Consider the following 20,416-nt stretch of genomic DNA (forward strand, 5'->3'; position numbering starts at 1 on the left):
TCTAGCACTCAGTGCTGCCAGAGTTCTCTTACAAAAAAATGAACTCACAGTCACTATTGAAGGAAAGGCTGGGTGATGCTGGGTCAGAAATCCTTATAAAGTATCTAAATTCAGAGGAAGACTGGCTATACATCTAAGGTCCTTTCCAACTCTAAGCATTTATTATTTTCCTCTCTTCTTAAAACTCTTAGGGAGCTGAGTTCTCTCTCCGTAATGACCAGCAAAGAGCTACTCAAATTAAATTAAATAACCAGAATTTTTTTTCTCAATAAATCTAAAGGAAAGGTAAGGATCCTTATATACACCTTGTTCTTACTATTTCATCTCCTGAAGGAAATATAGATATAGGTAGGTATAGATAGATATATAATTGGCATATGCAATTTAGTTTATGCCAATTAAAGGGAATACTTGTCAGGGCTAGGCTAAGAAAAGGAGAAAGAAATAACTTTCACAAAATCATTTGATGGACTTAAGCAAGAGATGAAGCAACATACCTCCGGGTAGATCTAGAAGACAAGCATAAGACAAGCTGACCTTACATTGCCTCTCCCAGCCTTATAGGTAGAGATCTATAATCCTTTGTAAACAGTGACCGCAAAGTTGAAAACCAATGACCTCAGCTTGCCACTAGAGTCTTATGCAAGAGAATGCAGAAATTCTGGATCTTATGTTGTCTCGTTAAGCTTCTGTTGCTCTTATGAGAAATGTTATACAACTTGTTAATTACTAAAAATCCTGGGTTCTCAGGCTTGGCTTACAGTCATGGCTCGAATGCTCACTAGCTGTGTGGCCTTGATTGAGTTAGGAAACCACTCTAAACCCCCATTTCCTCATATGTAAAATGGGAATAATCCCAGTATCTTCCTCAGAGAGTTGTTGCGGGGCTTAAGTAAAATAATTCACGTAGTGTTAATTGTTAATAACAACAGCTACCCTCTATTGAGCCCTTTGAATGCGCCAGACATTGCATAGAAATTATCTCACTGAATTCTCTCAACCATCTTGCAAAGTACATATTGTTTATCTTTTTGAAAGAGGCTCATGGAAGTTTAAGTGACTTGCCCAAGTTCACACAAATTCATTCAAACTAAATCTGTCTAGCCAGAGTCCAGCTTCTAAGTAAGCTTCTAAGTATTTCTTGCTATAGTCCACTATGCTATGGTGCATTTAATGTTATTATTTTTAAAAGAAGTTCCTCCAGTCTCACATTTGGAGGGCAGTTGAGGGGTTTTTCTCTAGTGCCTTTAACAGTTCAGAAACAGAACAGATTCTGTCAAGGACAGTTTCTCACTCTGGCACCAACTGAGGTTGGAGCCATTGTACCAAGGTGCTCTTTTTGTGTCATCTGACCAAGGCAGCTGGTTTGTGTGCATTTACCTAGGTTTGGGGCTTGCAGCCTATGGCCTCATGTGACAAAATATTTTGCACAAGATGCTATTTTCTCCTTTTCCCAGTCTTCCCTCCCTTTCTGGCAGCTGTTTCCACTTCTGCCTGAGAATTGATAAAAATTCAGAAACTCTTATTTTTGCAATTAATCTCATGTGACCTTACTATTGACAATGACCCAATTGTTTCACCCAACCATATCACAGTTGATGAGATGTCAGTGCTAAGAACCAAGATCGCCGCCTGATGGAGCCAGGAGCAATCTTTCTGTATTGGTTCCTCTCACAGCACGCACCATATTCTCATCATAATAATGACACTAAGCACAGTAACAGCTACTGTGTGCCGGGAGCCTACCACCTGCTAAACGTTTAACATAGGATTTAGCATTCTTTCACTTGCTCACTCATCCATTTATGCAGCAAATATTTTATGGAGAACCTATTGTGTTTCAGGCACTGTTTTAGGCACAAAAGACACCAGCAGCTAACAAAAGAACCCAAATGCCTGCTCGTGGAGCTTACATTTTATTGGATGGAAAAAGACATAAAATATATAAATATATCAACTAGTGATAAGAGCTATAAGTAAAGAATAAAACAGCGTGGTGAGAGTGATGAGAGAATGTGGTTAGCTCTTGAACCACACAAATAAGGCAGTTAGGAATATCCTATTTTACAGATGAAGAGTTTGAGTAATTTGCCCAAAGTCACCAGTCAGTGTTAGAACAGGAATTTTCCATAATCTGATGATAACAATAATAAATACAGCAACAATGATCATAATAGTTACCATCTATTAAGATAGTTATATAATTGCATGAAGTAGTTATAGAATCCCATTTTATGAGTGAAGAAACCAAGACTCAGAAAGATGAAATAATTTGCTCAAGGCTACAGGCAAGCGGTGGGGAAAGGATTTAAACCAGTTTGAGGGGCTTTCCACCACACCTTGCCTCCTCTGCTGAGTTTGTTACATTGGCGATTCTTCTTACTAGACTGAAAGTTCCTTGAGGACAGGAATTGCATCTCCATCATCTCCTGAAAGTTCTACAACATCTGGCATAGAAAGTGTTGACCTTTCTGCATCTGGACCAGCTGCATTCCCCAGACAGATAGAAATCTCAATACTCAAGAAAGATGGCTACTGATTCTAATTTTCAGACTTTCCCAACCTGCCTTGGCAGTAGGTTACAGTGTGTAATTAGCATTGTGGGCAATATCACCCTTGAACCCCAGAGTGCCAAACGGCATTCACAGTTCACGATGCAATGGCAACCTGCTAACATCAGCCTAACCTCCCCAAAATACCCATGTTCCCAAGTGGACTTGTGACCTGGATAGACTTGTGTGCCTCTTTATTAGACTTGTGTTTTTCTAGGACTGAAAGGAATAAACAAATGGGATGCACATGCCCTGCATTTTAATGAGGGCCACAATCCCATGGAGTAAAGGGTGCATTGTGATGAATTGGAAGAGCGTGCGGACTCTCTCTGCACTACCCCAACTCCAGTCTAACAATGCTTTTCTCAACCTTCCTCAGCATTGGTGCTCACAGCTGCACTTTGCACTTACATGCACACTGTGGATAACCCCTAGTAAATGATCCGAATGGGCAAATGAATGAATGATACTCCTTACTGTTGCTCAAGTTGCTTCATGGGAGTACAACACAGCTAAATGTAAACATTTTGATAGCAAGTATAATTCTTCTTTGGTTGAGATTTAGTGAAAAGTAGACAGTTCTTAGAGTCAGGCAAAACTAGGTTCAAACCAGTGCTGCCACTTCTATCTGGTTGAGTTTGGAAACTGTAACTCATCAGAGTTCTCTGCTCTCGTGGAGTCTTCAGTTCTCAACTCAGAGAGAGGCCTTCCCTAAACACACTGCCCCCTCCAACTTGTTATTCTCCTTCTCCCCCCACCTTTATGCCTTGCAATCCTTACTCTACCTCCTGGCATGTGTACCTCTCCCACTGACTGTAAGCTCCACCAGGTTAGAGACCAAGTCCATGCCCCTTCCCTTTGATCCCCAGAGCCCAGCACAGTGCCTGGCACACAGAGACATTCAGTCACTGTTGGTTGAATAAATTAACGAAGGAAGAGGACGGTGAAGAAAGAGGAGGGACAATGTAAACCGAGTGTGGAGGATTGAGACAGAGAAGAAAAGGGATCAAGCAACTGTCCTGCGGCTATACTCTGTAAAATGGCAGCAGGATTGCTGGGGCCTTCTCCCTCCATCCCTCCCCAGGTTGGCCCCCAAGGCCAGCGTTCTCAAGAATTCTCTAGATGCTAGAGGAGGGCTAAGCCTCAACCCTAGGAAACTAATGCCACTTTTTTACTCCTGTTCCCATGCACCCAAGACGTGCTGGGCAAATTGCAAAACCCTGCGATGATGTCCACGCACATTCGTGCTGCTTCACTTTAGCAAAGCCACCAGGAGTCTCGGCTGTGTCCTTGGTTACCTCATGTTGACTTGCCATGGAATTGTTTGTATACAGTGTCAAAAATTTTTCCAGTCTTTTCAAGCCTTCCACTCCCATCCCTCTCTGGGCACAACTTTATCTCCTAATCTCCTCAAAAGATCAAGGCTATTCTAATATGCTTAATACGCTCTACATACAGATTTTATTCCTAGTGATTCCACACACAAAGTATGCTTTGGAGGATGAAGAATACTGGTAAAAACTGCTTTTTTTTTCTTGTTTTTGCCTAAAGATCAAATTATGGATTGAGGTGTTTCTGAGGGAAATTATCTGGTTTTTGTTATTAGGAAGGTCATTCCCTGGCAGCCCGACTACATTTTTAGTCAATTTGGAGCCACTGGGAGTGGATATTAGGACTGTAAACATCAGGGGTAATAGTAATTAGGGGTTTAGGGTCCAGCAAGCACTGGATGAACATCCTATAACATCTCACAACATGCCTTCCCAAGGCAAACGTGGCCAGCCGCACACTAAAAGACGTGCTCAAGCCAAAGACAACTCTGATAAAGAAGCTAGAACAGCGTCTCTCCTCGCTGTTATCTGACACGCAGGGGCCGCCGCGCTCTGCGAGCTTCCTAGTTAAGTGTTCTGTCAAGCAATCAGATGCTCCCAACCTTTCCAGACACTTTTATCTGACCCTTGCTTTGAACTAATAGTTATTTGAAATAAAAATGACAAACGTCTTGTGGGCCACATGTCAGGTGCTCTTCTAATATCTTCTTAGACATCATCTCATTTAATCCCAGTAACACTCACACAGATAGGTACTATCGTCAACTATAATTTATGGAGGTAGAAACTGAGGTGCAGAGAAATTAAGCGGTAAAGCTGAGGATAAACAGTGTGACTCCAGAGCTTGGGCGCTTAACCATTGCATCATCCCGTCTGCCTTGTCTTTGAGATGGATGGTATTTAATAAGAAATCACAAATCACTTTCCCCATTGTTAAACCCATTTAGGACAAATATAATCGACAATCAGCCTTCATATCAGCTGTAGTAGGAACAGAAGTTTTGGAATTCAACAGATCTTGGTTTGAATTCCAAGAGCTGTGAGACCTTGCCCAAGTTACTTTCCCTCTTCAGGCCTTCATTTTTTTCATCCTAAAAATGGGAATAACAGTAACTCCTTCAAAGGGTGTTTTGGAGCAGGTACAGACAAGCTTTTTCTGTAGAGGGCCAGAAAATAAATATTTTAGCTCTTGCAGGCCATACAACGACCCCTATCACCACAACTACTCAACTTGCTGTGGTAGTGTAAAAGCAGCCACAGACTATATGGAAAAAAATGGGAGTGGATGTGATCCAATGAAATGTTATTTACAAAAACAGACGACAATCAGATTTGGCCTGCAGGCTGTAGTTTCCCAACCCCTGGTTTTGAGGATTACATGAGATAATATATGTGCTCTGCATGATCCCTAGAATACAACAAGTCATCAAAAATGTGGTATAATTATGGTTTCAGCATGAGATGTCCAGTGCCTTCAAGTCAAAAAAATAGCAACCAAAACCAAGGAAATTTAACATTGTCAGGAACATCTGAAGCCCTATTTGGGTAAATGTATAATTTTCACAGACTTTTGAAATATTGAATATTGAAAAATTATCTACCCCTCCATATTACCTGATAGGTAGTGTTACCAAAGGCAATACTTTTTTAGTATTTTCAATATTTGGGACATGTTTATACTAAAAAAGTAGTTGTTTATTTGAAATTGAAATTTAACTGGGGCATCTTGGGTTTTTGTTGTTGTTGTTTTGTTTTGTTTATTTGTTTTTTCCTAAATCTGACAACCCTACCTATAGAGCCCCAATTCCGCAATTTGGGAACCACTGGTTTTATCACATAACAAGAACAACCCGACATTTTGTTCATTTCAAAGCAATGAACAAAATGCAACAAAGCAACATTTTGTTCTTTCAGGGAAGAAAAAAATTGCATTCTTATGGAATTATCCCCAAGGTTCAAAACTAATAAGTCCCCTGGGTAGAAGCCACCAAACGCTATGAGACAACCAGTGCTCTGCGCTCACGGGTGCCAAGAACAAGCTTAGGTCACCCAAGGAAAACGTGCAATAATCTTGCATTTGTTCCTGCTGATTAAAGTCAAGCAGCTTCCTGGAAAACGCTAGGCACCCCTCACATCACCATGTTGAATTAACATCTGAGCTGTATTCATGATGGAAAAACTCAATTATATCCAGCACGCCCAAAGTTTTGCAGTTGGATTTGTCAGTAATCAAACTGTGTACTGAGAAAGCCCGTTTTGTCAGTAAACAAAGCTTCTGAGTGGAGAAGAAATATTCTGTGCACATAAACACAGGCACCTAAATTCTTGATAAATATTTGATAATGAAGACGTGGGTGGAGTAGGTGCCTTCCGGCATCAGATACCTTCCAACAAGCAGGATTATAAAATCATTTTCAGGGGATTTAGAAAAAAGAGAGAATTCTGGCTCAGCATGCCACAACTCATGTCCTTTCAAACTTTAAACAAGGAAGACGATATTTGACATGTTCATCAAGGTGAAAGGCATCATGTTTTAATTAATTTAAATAACACAGAATTTAGTATCAAAGGCCCATGTTTGAGTCTCAGCTCTACCAGTTCCAAGCTGTGCAACCTTGAATAATTCACATAGTCTCTCTAAGCCTCTGTTTCCTATCCCTGAAACAGAGATATAAAAATCCCATCTCATGCTTTGGTCAGGGTCAAAGGAGATAATAAATATGAAAATGCTCTGCTAACTGTGAAACAGCAATACACTGCCATCTATCATTCCTATGAACAATAGCAGAATCTCTGGTGACTGGAGAGCAAAATAATGTTGTATTGAGTGTTACCAGCTGAAACTATGCTAAGGAAATTATGTTGTCATGAAATCTATATTAAGCCATAACAAAGCATCACAAGCTGGGTGGCTTAAATAGAAATTTATTGTCTCACAGCGCTGGAGACTTGAAGTCCAAAATCAAGGTGTTGGCAGGGTTGGTTCCCTCTGAGGGTTGTGAGGGAAGGATTTGTTGCAGGTCTCTCTTCTTGGCTTTGTAGATGGCCATCTTCTCCCTATGTCTCTTCCCATCATCTTCTCTCTATGTGTGCCATTGTGTCAAATTTCCCCTTTTTATAAGGACACCGTTCATATTGGATCAGGGCCCGTCCTGATGACCTCACCTTACCTTGAACACCTCGTAAAGACCCTGTGATGGTTTATTTTACGTGTCAATTTGATTGGGCTAAGAGATGCCCCGATACCTGGTAAAACATTTCTGAGTGTGTCTGTGAGGGTGTTTTTGGAAGAGATTAGTATTTAAATCTGTTGAGTAAAGATCACCATCACCAATGCTAGTGAACATCATCCAATCTGCTGAGGGCCTGAATAGAACTAAAGATGGAGGTAGGGAGAATTTGCTGTGTTTGCTTGAGTGGGAATATCCATCTTCTGCCCTCATACATCGGTGCTCCTAGTTCTTAAGCCTTGGGACTCAGACTGTGACTTACACCATCAGCTGTGAATTACCCCAATTCTTTGGACTTGAACTGAATTACTCCACCAGTTTTCCTGGTTCTCCAGCTGCAGAACAGATCATGGAACTTCTCAGCTTCCATAATCACATGAGCCAATTCCTATAATAAATCTCTCTCTCTCTCTCTCTCTCTCTCTCTCTCTCTCTCTCTCTCTCTCTCTACTGATTCTGTTTCTCTGGAGAACCCTGATTAATACAGATGTTATCTCCAAATAAGGTCACATTCTGAGGTACTAGGGGTTAGGACTTCAGTGGGTGGGGGGGGGGGGGAGGATACAATTCAATCCATGACAACATCTTTCGTTTATTTTGTTAAAAAATCACCGATTCAGTTTTTCCCAACCAAGACCTACTTCTCATATGAAAACATTTCACTCTACAATGGAGACCTACCTGTTTGTTGAGTGTCTAAGATGATGAATTATGTACTTTAGAATAAGGATCTAAGGCCATGGCCATATACTTTCTCTAGACACCAAAACACTAGGCAATGTCCCTCTTTTCAGAGAATTATCTTTATCCTGTAACATACATGTCACCACTTTTCCTTATATTTAGCTTGGGAATAAAAATTTGTCACACTGATATTAAAGAGCTTCTACAAGACAAACGAAACCAGAATCAAGATGAGCAGACAACCCACCAGCTGGGAGAGAATATTTGCAAAACATATATCTGACAAGGGGTTGATCTCCATGATATATAAAGAACTCACACAACTGAACAACAAAAAAACAAACAACCCCATCAAAAAAATGGGCAGAGGAAATGAACAGACACTTCTCCAAAGAAGATATACAGATGGCCAATAGACAGATGAAAATGTTCAACATCACTAATCATCAGGGAAATGCAAATCAAAACAACACTAAGATATCACCTCATGCCCGTTAGAATGGCTATAATCACCAAGACAAAAAACAACAAATGTTGGAGAGGATGTGGAGAAACAGGAACCCTCATACACAGCTGGTGGGAATGCAAACTGGTGCAGCCTCTATGGAAAATGGTATGGAGATTCCTCAAAGAATTAAAAATAGAGATGCCCTATGATCCAGTTATCCCACTACTGGGAATCTATCCAATGAACCTGAAATCAACAATCCAAAGAGGCTTATGCACCCCTATGTTCACCGCAGCATTATTCACTATAGCCAAGAAGTGGAAGCAACCTAAGTTTCCCTTGACTGATGGTTGGATCAAGAAGATGTGGTATATATATACAATGGAATACTACTCAGCCATAAAAAAAGACAAAATCGTCCCATTTGCAACAACACGGATGGGCCTGGAGGGTATTATGTTAAGTGAAGTAAGCCAGAAAGAGAAAGACAAACACCGTATGATCTCACTCATATGTGGAATATAAACCAACACATGGACAGAGAAAACTGTATTGTGGTTACCAGGGGCAATGGGGGTGGGGGGTGGGCACAAGGGGTGAAGGGAGACATGTATATGGTGATGGACAAACAAAAATGTACAACCCAAAATTTCACAATGTTATAAACTATTAAAACATCAATAAAAATAATTTGTCACATTGATACTCACAGAGACACTGAAGTTTTTAGATTTCAAACTCAATTCTTTGTTGAAGAAATGTATTTATCAGTTATCTCTCACTTCTGCATCAATCCTACAGATTGTTGACATATTTCCAAATCAAATAGCTTCATTGAATTATAGGACTAATAAGTATACACACAAATATAAATAAAAAATCTTATCTATAATAGATAAAATATAGAATAGGAATGAAGTTTTTAAAAATAAAATTACACTTTTTTTGTTAATCCTGCTTTCTTAGCAACTCAATATCCTTTTTTAGTCATTAACTGTCTTGCCATTTTAAAATACTATAAATGTCCCACACAGAATGGATATATGGTTACACGGACGTGTGTCTCGGGGGGTCATCATAGCATTATTTGTAATATCAAAAAAGTAGAAACAGCCTGATGTCCACCAAGAAGAGTTTGGTAAACAAATCATAAGGCAGCTACAGAATGGAACATAATGTACCCATTGAAGATCATGTTTTTGAAAAATATATAATGACATGGGGTAACACTCTTGGTATATCGGTAGTGAAAAGCAAGTTACAGAAGCATATGCATGACTCCAATTTTAAGACTCTATGTGCATAAAAGAATATAGAAGGGATAGTCACTAGCGTGTTAATATGTTTATTTCTAGATAGTGAGATTGTAGACAATTTTTTGTTTCTTCTTGGTACTTTCCTTATTTATTTTCTAAAAAAAAATGCATGCATCACTTGTAAAATGAAAATTTGACTTTTTTAATAAATGGAAATTTCCTTCTGAAAGTTTATTGCCTTAGATATAGCACCATTCATACCATTGGGTTACTGTATTTTTCACAGATCTTAGTACTGGACTTCTAGGAGATAATAGAAGAAGATCAAATAAGTATAAAATATTGTGTACTCAACACTATGATGTAACCTATGATGTTATAAGAATGCTTGATAAAGGACTCAGCATTTGATTTAGGTTAGGCCTTGATGAAAAAGTATATTCTCAATGAAGTGTACAGAATGTGCAGAGGAGGGGTATTCCTGACATAGGACATGGCACAAGTAAACAAACATGTAGCAAAATGCCGGGTCTGCTCTGAGAGTAACAAGCGGCTCAGGGTTTCTAACAGGATGCTAGGGGACGAGGCAGGACTATTAAGTCACGGGGATAGATGAGCGTAAAATTTATTGTTCCAACTAAGACCCTTTTGAGAGTGAAAGTGGGTACTCTCAAGAGCTACTAGGAGACAATAGCCGTGCACTAGGACTGTACAGGGAAACCAGGATATATGGCCACCCTACAAAGGGCTGGCTCACAGTGGGTCTTAAATGCCAGGCTAAGATATTTGAACTTCAAACACAGAATCCTGGAATCTTGGGATTGAAAGGAAATGTCAATGCCCTCCAGCCTGGCCACCCCTATCCCTCCCTCTTCAACTTTTCCAAGAATAGTTACCAAGCCTTTGTTTTTGTTTAAATATCTCTGGGACAAAGAACTCATTGCCTTGGAACAGCTCTGTTAGAAAAGTTTTCATTGTATTGAGTTGAAGTTCATCTCCCTCTATCTCCCACCCATTTGGTCCAGCTCTGCCATCTCAGAGAGACAAGCTCAATACTAATCTCCCTTCCAGATGAGAGTGAAAGATGTAAAGACAGATACCATAGCCCTTCAGTTCTGCAGCCATCCCTCCTACAGCATTCCTGCAGTTTGTCATTGTTTCCTTTATATCCCCTAATTAGTTTTCGAATTGTTCCACTCTTTCCATCTTCCTGCTACCATCTTGGTTGGAGCCACCATCCTTTCTTGCTTATTACCACAACACTTTCTAAGTGGTTCTCTCTCATTGACCATCCCTCCACTTGTCCATACTGCAGCCAGGATGATCTTTCCAAAACACAACTGATTGTGACACTGCCCTGCTTACAATCTTCAGTGGCTCCCTATTCTCCTAAGGATCAATTACAGCTCCACAACATGAAATTCCAGCTCCTACCACCACTCTGGTCTCATCTCTCTCATCTTCTCACTTTTCTCTCTGTGTTCCTTCTGTCAGTGCCTTGAACAGGCCTCTTGCCCTCAGGCTATTGAAGGGACTGTCACCTATGCTTGGAACCCTCTTCCCTCCACCACCTGCACCTTGATAACCCCCACTCAGCCTTTGGTTCTCAATTTAAACATCACTTCCTCTGGAAAGTCTATCCTGATCCCATTAAGCCTGGATTAAATACCCCTTCTTAGGTGGTTGCACAGAGACCTAAGCTTCCCCTATTAAAGCAAGTATAACACTGAATTAAAATCACCTGCTTATTCATCTAGCACCTTTGCTACAGTGTGAACTCCAGGAAAGCAGGTCTTTTTCAGCAGTGTTATCATCAGCATCCTGCACAGTGATTAGCACATTGCATATGCTCAAAAAATGCTAATGAACTAATGTGTAGCACCCAGAACTAGATACAATTGTTCTAAATGAAGACTGCACAGTACAGAGTAGAATGACTATCATCTTCCATGTTCCATACTCTATACCTCTTTCAATAAAACCTACATTATTTTACAATAAACATCTCATTATTGATTTTATTGTCAGTCTAAACCCCTAAACCTTAACTATATGAGACCAAGACTTCTATCTTCAACTTTCCTTCTCTGTCTCTTTCACACTCTCTCTCTCCCTCCTCCTCTCTCTTCCCCTCTCTCTCTTCCTCTTCCTCGCCCTCCCTCTACCTCTCACTCCCTCTCACACACACACACCCAATAATTTGCAATTGACTTTTAGGACCCATGCATAACACATTTTATATCTATCTTTGTACACTCCCCCCAAAAATAAAAAGTCAAAATAGACTACGACAGATTGATAGCTTTTGGACTCCTAATTCTTATGCTTTTTCTCTGAGCAAATGTGATCAGTATGTTATGTCTTCGTGGATGTCAATGACATAGAATAAAAGGGGAATGAATACAGAGCCCAGCAGCAGACCACCAAAGACATCCATCTGCTAACCCATCTGTTAGCCAGCTCTCCTTTAATAAATGCATTCAACCAGACGTTAACCCAGCCCGCATGTACCGCTCTAATCTAGAAGAATATCACAAGATCTGGGCCCTTCCTGAAATCAAGGTTTTGAATTGATTAATAATAATTGAGTATAACTATGTTTCAGGTGCTTTCACATACTTTATTTTAGTTAAAATTTCCCACATCTGTTACCTTTTTTAAATAGATAATAAAACTATCACTCAGAGAGAAAGTCACACAACTGGTGAGTGCCAGAGCAGGGACATGAGCCCTGGTCCCGTGACTCCAAGTTCACGGTCAATACCACACATTACTCTGGGATCCTCTCAAAAGAGAAAATAGGCATAATTGGACTTATGCTCGCTCCTAGTAATCACCACCTACTCTCTCAAATACGTATTGAGTGAATTAATCCTTTGATTAGAGATTTGTAACCAGGGGTTCATGACAACTCAAGGGGGTCCAAGAATAGATGCATATGAACCTCCTGAAAGTTTGTGAACAGTGCCATGTGTTGTATATTGTGCATTTGTTCTGAGAAGAGTAATGTACATCTGAATCTCAAAAGGACCATGACTCCAAACAAGAACAATTTGCAGTTTAAATAACTTTCTATAGAACTTTCTCATCATTCACTTCTCTGTCTAGAGTTTCAGATGCACATAATTCTCTCTTTAGAATATCAAAGCTGCATTTTCTCATCTCTAGTCTCCCAAAGCCTCCATTACTCTCTAGCAGCCCTTAAGAGATCTCACCTGCTCGTCCCTTCGAGGCCTTGCGTACCTTTTCTGGATCAACAGACACCAGCTTGTATCTTTGATACCAGCTTATCAAAAGGCTCTCTTAGAAGTCCACCTACCGTGGCCTTCAGTACCCTCTTCCCATGCCAGGTTCTAGTCTGAAAAGGATTTCTTTGCCTTCACAAAGCTAAAGTGAATTTGCAAAAGCCTTTTCATGCAGCTTCTCCTGGCCTCGTGGAAAGTTAGGATAGATGCTGGTAGAAATAGGAGAAACCCATTAGTTGAGATGAGGATTTGAGCGGAAGCTGGTAGATCCTGAGACTTGGGGGATTATCTCAAATACCCAGGAAGTCTAAACACATCCTTTGTTAAATAAGTGAAAGACTGTGACTTTTCCTGATAATCATGGTTGACTCTCATTCTTCATTCTTTACCATATGGTATTATAGATTGTGTCTCTATTATCTTATTCAACGCCTGAACATAATAGTCACTGACAAGAATTGCACAAGAATTCACACAAATTCGAGCATCCCAGTTGGGTCCAGGCTATAGGCTTTAAGGATGCTAAGACAAAAAGAGTTGATCCCTGCCCTTGAGAAGTTTACAGATTAGTGGGGGACAGACAAGTAAATAGATATTTGCAATAAAGAATGGTAAATGCTCTGATTGATAGAAGGAATAAAGGAAACTCTGGGAGAATGGGAAGGCCAACTAACCCATCCTGGAGGATGAGGAGCAGATGGTCTGAGTTATTTCCAAGAGAAAGTGGCTCTTGGCTGAGTCTTTAAAAAAAAAATAGAAGTTAGACACAGAGCTAACTTCTTAGCTTAGAGGAGGACAAGGAGGAAAGTCATGTTTAGCCAATCAATAGTTTAATATGCCTAAATTTGCATACAATGTGCATAAAGTATACAGTAAAATGTGCATAAAATATGGAGAGGAAAGGAATATAAGAGATGAGATTGATGAGGAAGGTAAAAGTCAAGTCACAGAGAACCTGTATGCATCAACATTATTCTCAAAAGGAAAGAAATAGGGGGGCCAGCTTGGTGGCGCAAGCGGTTAAGTGCGTGCACTCCACTGCAGCGGCCCCGGGTTCGCCAGTTCAGATCCTGGGCACGCACCAATGCACCGCTTGTTAAGCCATCCTGTGACGGCATCCCATATAAAGTAGAGGAATATGGGCACGGCTGTTAGCCCAGGGCCAGTCTTCCTCAGCAAAAAAAGAGGAGGATTGGCGTTGGATGGCTCAGGGCTGGTCCTCCTCACACAAAAAAAAAAAAAAAAAAAAAGGAAAGAAACAGGAATCCATTGAAGACTTTTCAAAAAATGATCTGCATGATCATATTTAAGTTTAGAAAGAAATGGGGATGGTTAGTACTGGCTTCAAATGAAACTAATGGGAAGTTGTGACCAGAATCAAATTTGGAATGATACTGACTAAACTAAAGCAGTGCCAGGTGAGATGGAGACACAGGTATGTGCATGAATTGTATTAAGCAGGTAGAGTAGGTAGGACTTGGTGACTGATTAGCTGTTGTGAATGAAAGAGAGGAAGTCATCTAGGATGATTCTGTTGTGTCTGGCTGGGACCAATGGGAATGCCACTTGAGCAGCGGAGAATAGAAGAGGAAGAGTCCGCCTGAGAGCAGACAAATTCAGTTCTGAACATGTTAATTTTAAGGTGCTCCATGGGACATCAAAGTGGAGATGTTCTATATAAAATGTTGGTATTTAGGAGAAAGATCAGAAGAGGCTACAGATTTGTATATAATGGTTGAAGCCATGGGAGTGGGTGAGATTTTCTAGGGACACTGCAAGATGAAAAGAAGGAGAGTCAAGGAACAAAGGGACATATCAACATTGATAAAGGGGAGACCTTAAAAGACTCCAAAGGTCAGAGGGAACCAGGGAGGTGTGGTATCACAGAATCCAGGGCAGAGTAAGAAAATAGAGCAGGAATGACCAACAGTTCAAAACGACACAGAGAAGACTCCGGGAAAGGTTGAGCATGCTCTGCAGGTTAGCTATCAAGATGTCTTTGGTGGCCCTGACCAAGGTTTGTCCTCAGAAGTGAGGGCTGATGCCAGTTGACTGGGTGTGAAGGATAAGCAGGTAGCGCGGACGTGGAGAGAGCGAATGTCACCCACTCTTTCAAGAAGTTTGGTGAGAAAGAGGAGGAGAAAATCAAGATGGAAGCTGGAGGTGAAGAGCAGAAGCTCTACAAACATCTAATGAGCCGTGTGGAAAACCTCCTGTCCTCTGGGGAACTGGGTGTGTGATAAATACATAATGCCAGAACGGGCTTCCCTCTCCGTCCTGCTGAGAGCTAGAAAGGCTTTTGTTTTCATGGCCTTTATCAGTGAGAAATGGCTCTGGGCTTAACCTGTTAAAATGAAACCAGAATGTGGCAGCGCAGCAATGGAAACCCTTTGACCCACCGCTCGCACCTGAACACCGGCTGTGCCCACCGCCACTTCTGACCCTCCCCACCTGCTCTGTTTGCCCTGGGAGATTTCTAAGTCCAGATCAAAAGCACGGCTACCCAATTGAGACCCCAGGCTCCCTCAACTCTTATCCAAAATTAGCCAGATCCATTTGAAAGGCTTGTTCAAATAGTTAAGTACAAAGGGCCGAGAGACTGGCTGCGCCGGCTCTGTGCACGCCAATCAACATCTTTCTTTCCTTTGTGGAGTCCGCGAGGGGACCCGGCCGTGTGGAAGGGGCTCCCTCCATCTGCGAGATGATTCTATTTCCTTTGGAGACAAGTGTAGGATCCCAGACAGCATTCCCGAAACAGATGGCTTCAAAAATCCCCATCCTTCTTGCAAAGCCCTTGTCCAACAGGTAATAAACAAAACGCGGAGCCGTCTCGCGGCCCCGGGAAGACGGAGCTCACAGCACCCCGCGACTACTGGCTGTGCCCAAGCCGGCTCCCGCTTGGCATAGCTTCGAGCCGCGGTGGACGCAGACTCGTCCACGGCCCCTCTCTGCAAGTTCTACCGGCTCGTTTCCCAGAAACGAGATACATATTTACAAACCAAACATTCCCTGGCCACGAAAACTCGGAATGAGTTAAGCTCTGCATCTTGCGCGCCTGGAAATTGCTCCAGCTGAGTGCACGGGAACGCAGCCCAACAGGGACCGTTTTCCGGCAAATCTGGAGGCCCTTTGCAAGGTTTCTCGGCTGACAGAACAGCAGCTTGGACCCGGGAGCCCAAGCAATGGAGGACGGGAAGAGAGAGGCGCCTACCGTACCCGATCGGCGCGGCGGGTCATGCTGCGGGCGTCTGGGTGCCTGGTCCGGCCCGGGCGCTGCGGACGCGGCCTCTGCTGCCGGCCCGCGGACCTGCGTGCTCTGCCCCGGGACGGCTGCCCCGGCTGCTCTTGTTTGCACTGGGCCGTTTGCTTTTGGGATTTCTCCAATGCAGATGTAGTCAGGGGGCCGCTGTCCCGGGGGACAATGATTCCATTGGAAGCTGGCCTTTGACAAGACTCACACATGACCTTTGACTAAAACGGCTTTAGGGAAGGAAAGTGACCGGAGGCTGAAGACGGGGCACCCGGGGCAGCCGTCCACATTCCCACCCCCAACAGTGCCAAGTTAATTTTTCATCCCGTAATCGTTCAAGGAGAGTCTCTGTGAGGTTTGATTTGCCATTTCTCCTTCATTCTGTCGGATTCTTTCCCGGTTTCTAAAAGGATTTTGCTGCAGAAGTTTCCTGCTGTGTTGTTGATGAGTTCCCTGAATGAGCGTTTCCAGGTTAAACGTGGGCAGGGTATATTGTATGAGGTCCTCTAACGTGCTGGGGAATAATACCACCATTTTTTTTTTCCTAGAGCATGCTGCAGTTTACAAAGGGCTTTTCACAGTCATGCTGTCATTTGGCCTCCAGAACAATGTTGGAGGCTCTCCTGTTACTGCCATTTTACACATAAAGAAACAGAAGCTCCAGAAAAATAAGATATTTGCCCAATCACCCAACCAGAAAGTGAAATCTGCGTCCTCTCCATCCATATCCTTTCCACATCCACAAACCACCCACCTCCCTTCTGGGTGACCCACCACACAAACGTAATCATAACACATAAACACATATTATAACACATAATTATAATGAGTAATATAAAGCCACAGTAGCTATAAGTATTTTAATTTTTGAATTATAAAAGTGTTAGAAATTTTTTTAATATAATAACTGTCTTGGTAATGATATCCACAGATATCTTGAATTTATTGACTACATTTTTTTGTGTGTGTGAGGAAGATTAGCTCTGAGCTGACATCTGTCACCAATCCTCCTCTTTTTGCTGAGGAAGATTGGCCCTGGGCTAACGTTCATGCCCATCTTCCTCTACTTTATATGGGATGCTGCCACAGCGTGCCTTGATAAGCAGTGCATAGGTCTGTGCCCAGGATCCAAACCCATGAACCCCAGGCCGCCGAAGCAGAGCATGCAAACTTAACCGCTACCCTACCCCGCCGGCCCCTTGACTACATTTTTTTCTTTTTCTTTGGTCTAATTTTTTCTGTTTACCAGATGCTAAATGGATCCTATGGGAACCAGACTGGCCACCTGAGGTGTTGGGTACAAGTCAGGGATTCTTGAGGCTGCTATAAGAGTCCATCACTAGCCACAATCAGAGCCTTCTTCTCTCTTTTTTCTGGGTCCTTCCAGGTGATGAAAGGGGATGGGGCTGTGGGATTGTGAAGAGAGCCCTGAACGAGGAGTCAGCATCCCAGAATCTTAGTGTGATGAGGAGGGCTATGCTGGAGGTCTGCAGAGATGCTCTAGAGCCACCTGGAGTGTCGCGTGGCATCATTCACATTTTTTCAGCTTACAGAAGGGGAAAGGGGGTGATACTCACACTCAGTTGGGAAGGACTGGAAGGAGTCAGCCAGGAGAAGAGGGAGAAGGACATCACCGAGCCAGATAACACCACATACAAAAGCTGTCCTCGTGCCTTCTGAAAATAGTTCCTGCAGGCAGGAGCAGAGGGTGTGGGAGGCTGTGTCTAGAAAGGAGGGTGTGAGTTTGGACTCTGACCAGCCTCCTGTGTCACTCTAGGGAACTTGGACTTCATCCTGCAGTGCCGAATGGGTTAATATAACTGGCCCTAGGTTATCAGCTCCCAAGAAAAAGATGCAGGTGTTATATGTTGTTTTACAACAAGAAAAATAAAATATCAACTTAGCTTGGTAGTAATGGGCACTAGCTTCATCAGACAGATGCAATTTCTTCTTCTTTCTAGCTACAAAAATGTGAGTAATATATTTAACCTCATTGAGCCTCAGTTTTCTCATCAGTAAAATGGGGATTATAGTATATGCTATGAGGATTAAATGAAATTATGTAGGTAAAACCCTTTGCCTTTCTTCTGACACACAGTGGTACTCAATAAAAGGTAAGAATTTTAAAGTACTTTAATGTGTGCAGTGCCTACTGTGGAGTAACAAGGAACCCCCTTTCCTTCCACTTCTCTTAATCCTTTCCTCCCACCATACTTCTGGCTTTTGACTCATTAGGGATTGTCCTTTGTTCTTTCCACTTGTTATCTTTCAGCTCCTTCCTTTATGTCCCAGTCTAGACTTTAATATCAGTTTCAATCTTTCTCTCCTTCCACCTCAGTTTGTTCATTTCCTTGTCCAACCACTGCCATATCCATCTATCTGCAAACCCCCTGCCCAAGACGAAGTTATCTGCTAGAGCTACACATCCTCACACAACCGTGTGCATTGACACCACCATTTGTGTGTGGTCTGCAGCCTCAGCTGGGTGCCCAGCACCACTGTGTTCCTTACAAGTGTCCCGGTCAGCCCACGTCTCCAATTACACAAAGTCACTATTCCCACCTCTTTAGAACCCTGAGCCCACTCCCAGCTGGCTTTCTTTCAGCAAATAACCTCCTCTCCCCCAGCAAAGAGTACAGAGGCTATCAGGAGGGATCTCTTCTTTCTGCCCCTGCACCAGAAAAATTATCTCCAGTCTCAACTCCTTCCTTCCCACCTCAGAGGTGCTCCTCCTTCTGTGTGTTATGGAATCCCTCTCTTCCCATTTCCTCTGGAATATTCTTTCATCAACATCCCCCTTCCTTTCAATTTTTTCTCTACTGATTTCATCAGTTCATTTATTCAGCAGATATTTATAAAACAACTATTAGATGACAGTCAGCATCCTTGACTCTGGGCATACAAGGATAAACAAAACACCACAACCTATAAACACATTCAAGTCTCTCCCATAAAATGAACTCCATTTTTCCCAATGCGGTGTGAATACGTGCCTGTTCCTTGTAACAACAACAACAACAATAACAACACACACACATTCCCCACATGTGCCCACTGCCTGGAACATACTTCCCATGGATCTTCCAAGGCCGGTTCCTCCCTTTAGAACCTGACTTAAAGTCACCTCAAAGAGACCTTCCCTGACCAGCCAATCGAGGGAGCCATCCTCTCCCTCATAATTGGCTCTCTGTGAACCTTCTTTACTTCCTTCACATCATTTATCCCACGTTGTAATAACAGACTCCTCTGTTTGCTTACTTGCCTATTTTCTGTTGCTTCCACTAGTCTGAACCTTCATGGGGGCCAAGACTCTTGTCTTTTGTTCATGCTGTACTCCTAGTGCCCAGGGTGCACCTAGTAGGCGCTCAGAAAACATTTGTTGATTGTAAATCCCCAAGTGCCAGGACATCTTTGCCTTAATTATTTTTATCTCCATCGTACAATCTACTGTTTTTCAACATTGACTACGATCAGAATCCTCTGAGGATCTTTGAAAAATCCTGTTGCTCAGAGTACCCTCAAACCAGTTATCTCTGGGGTGAGACCCAACTATCAGTTTTTGTAAGCTTTCCAGGCAATTCGAAAAGCCAAGCCTGAGACCACTGACCTAACCTCTGCCTGACACACAGGGGATGCTCGGTAAAGAACTGAATGGATGAATGAATGATTCAAGGCATGGAGTCATTTAGCTCCTGCTTATCTTTCAATCCTCTTCCCCTTGGTCCTTCCACACGTGATCTGTTCTCCAAGTATGCAAACCCTCAAACAAGCCCTGCGTTCTCATTTCTCCGAGCTTCCACATGCTGCCAGCTCTACCCTACCTTGGCTACCTAAAGACTTTCCCTGCTGCTGGACCCCCAGGTAACGTCTGGGTTTGGGCTCGATACCACCTCCTCTACCTGGCCTTTCCCAATGTCCCCAGAGGGCTCTGGGCTTCCTCACTCCTCGCTCTTGTCCCTATGAGAGCAGTCACGCTGCCACTGCTGTTGTGTCGTGATTGTTCTTGACTGGGAGCTCTTTTCTCCTTGTATCCCCACGTGGAGCAGACCGCCCAGCCAGAGATGGCCCTCTGCAGACATTGTGGAATGAATTCATAAATTAATGGATTAACGCATTGAATAAATTTTTAAAGAGATGCTCTACGTTTATTTTTTATTTTTTGTTTTTTGTTTTATTAACAGCTTAATTGAGCTATAAATCACATAACATACAATTCCCCAATTTAAACTGTACAATTCAATGATTTTTAGGATATTCACAGAATTACATAACTATCACCACAATCAATTCTAGGGTATTTTCATCACTTCTAAAAGAAACCTTGTACCCATCAACAGTCTCTCCTCACATCTCCCCAGCCTCCCAACCCCTAGATAACCACTAATGTACTTTCTGTCTCTACAGATTTGCCTGTTCTGGC

General features: G+C 42.4%; 1 protein-coding gene across 6 annotated transcripts in view; it reads right to left on the reverse strand.

Moving 5' to 3' along the window:
- ENPP2 (ectonucleotide pyrophosphatase/phosphodiesterase 2) overlaps positions 1 to 17,642 on the reverse strand; it is a 107,120-nt gene extending 89,478 nt beyond the window's left edge. For 2 of the 6 annotated variants that reach the window (XM_058564847.1, XM_058564846.1), the window contains exon 1: positions 15,963 to 16,278. In XM_058564847.1, coding sequence (XP_058420830.1) covers positions 15,963 to 16,208 — 246 coding nt within the window. In that variant the 5' untranslated portion in view covers positions 16,209 to 16,278. Of the gene's footprint in view, positions 1 to 15,962; positions 16,281 to 17,573 lie in introns of those variants that run through there. The other 4 variants (XM_058564850.1, XM_058564849.1, XM_058564851.1 and 1 more) reach the window with 3 other exon arrangements.
- Positions 17,643 to 20,416: the final 2,774 nt, after the last annotated feature.

Source organism: Diceros bicornis, chromosome 21, assembly GCF_020826845.1.
Source record: "Diceros bicornis minor isolate mBicDic1 chromosome 21, mDicBic1.mat.cur, whole genome shotgun sequence".
Lineage (NCBI taxonomy): Eukaryota > Metazoa > Chordata > Mammalia > Perissodactyla > Rhinocerotidae > Diceros > Diceros bicornis.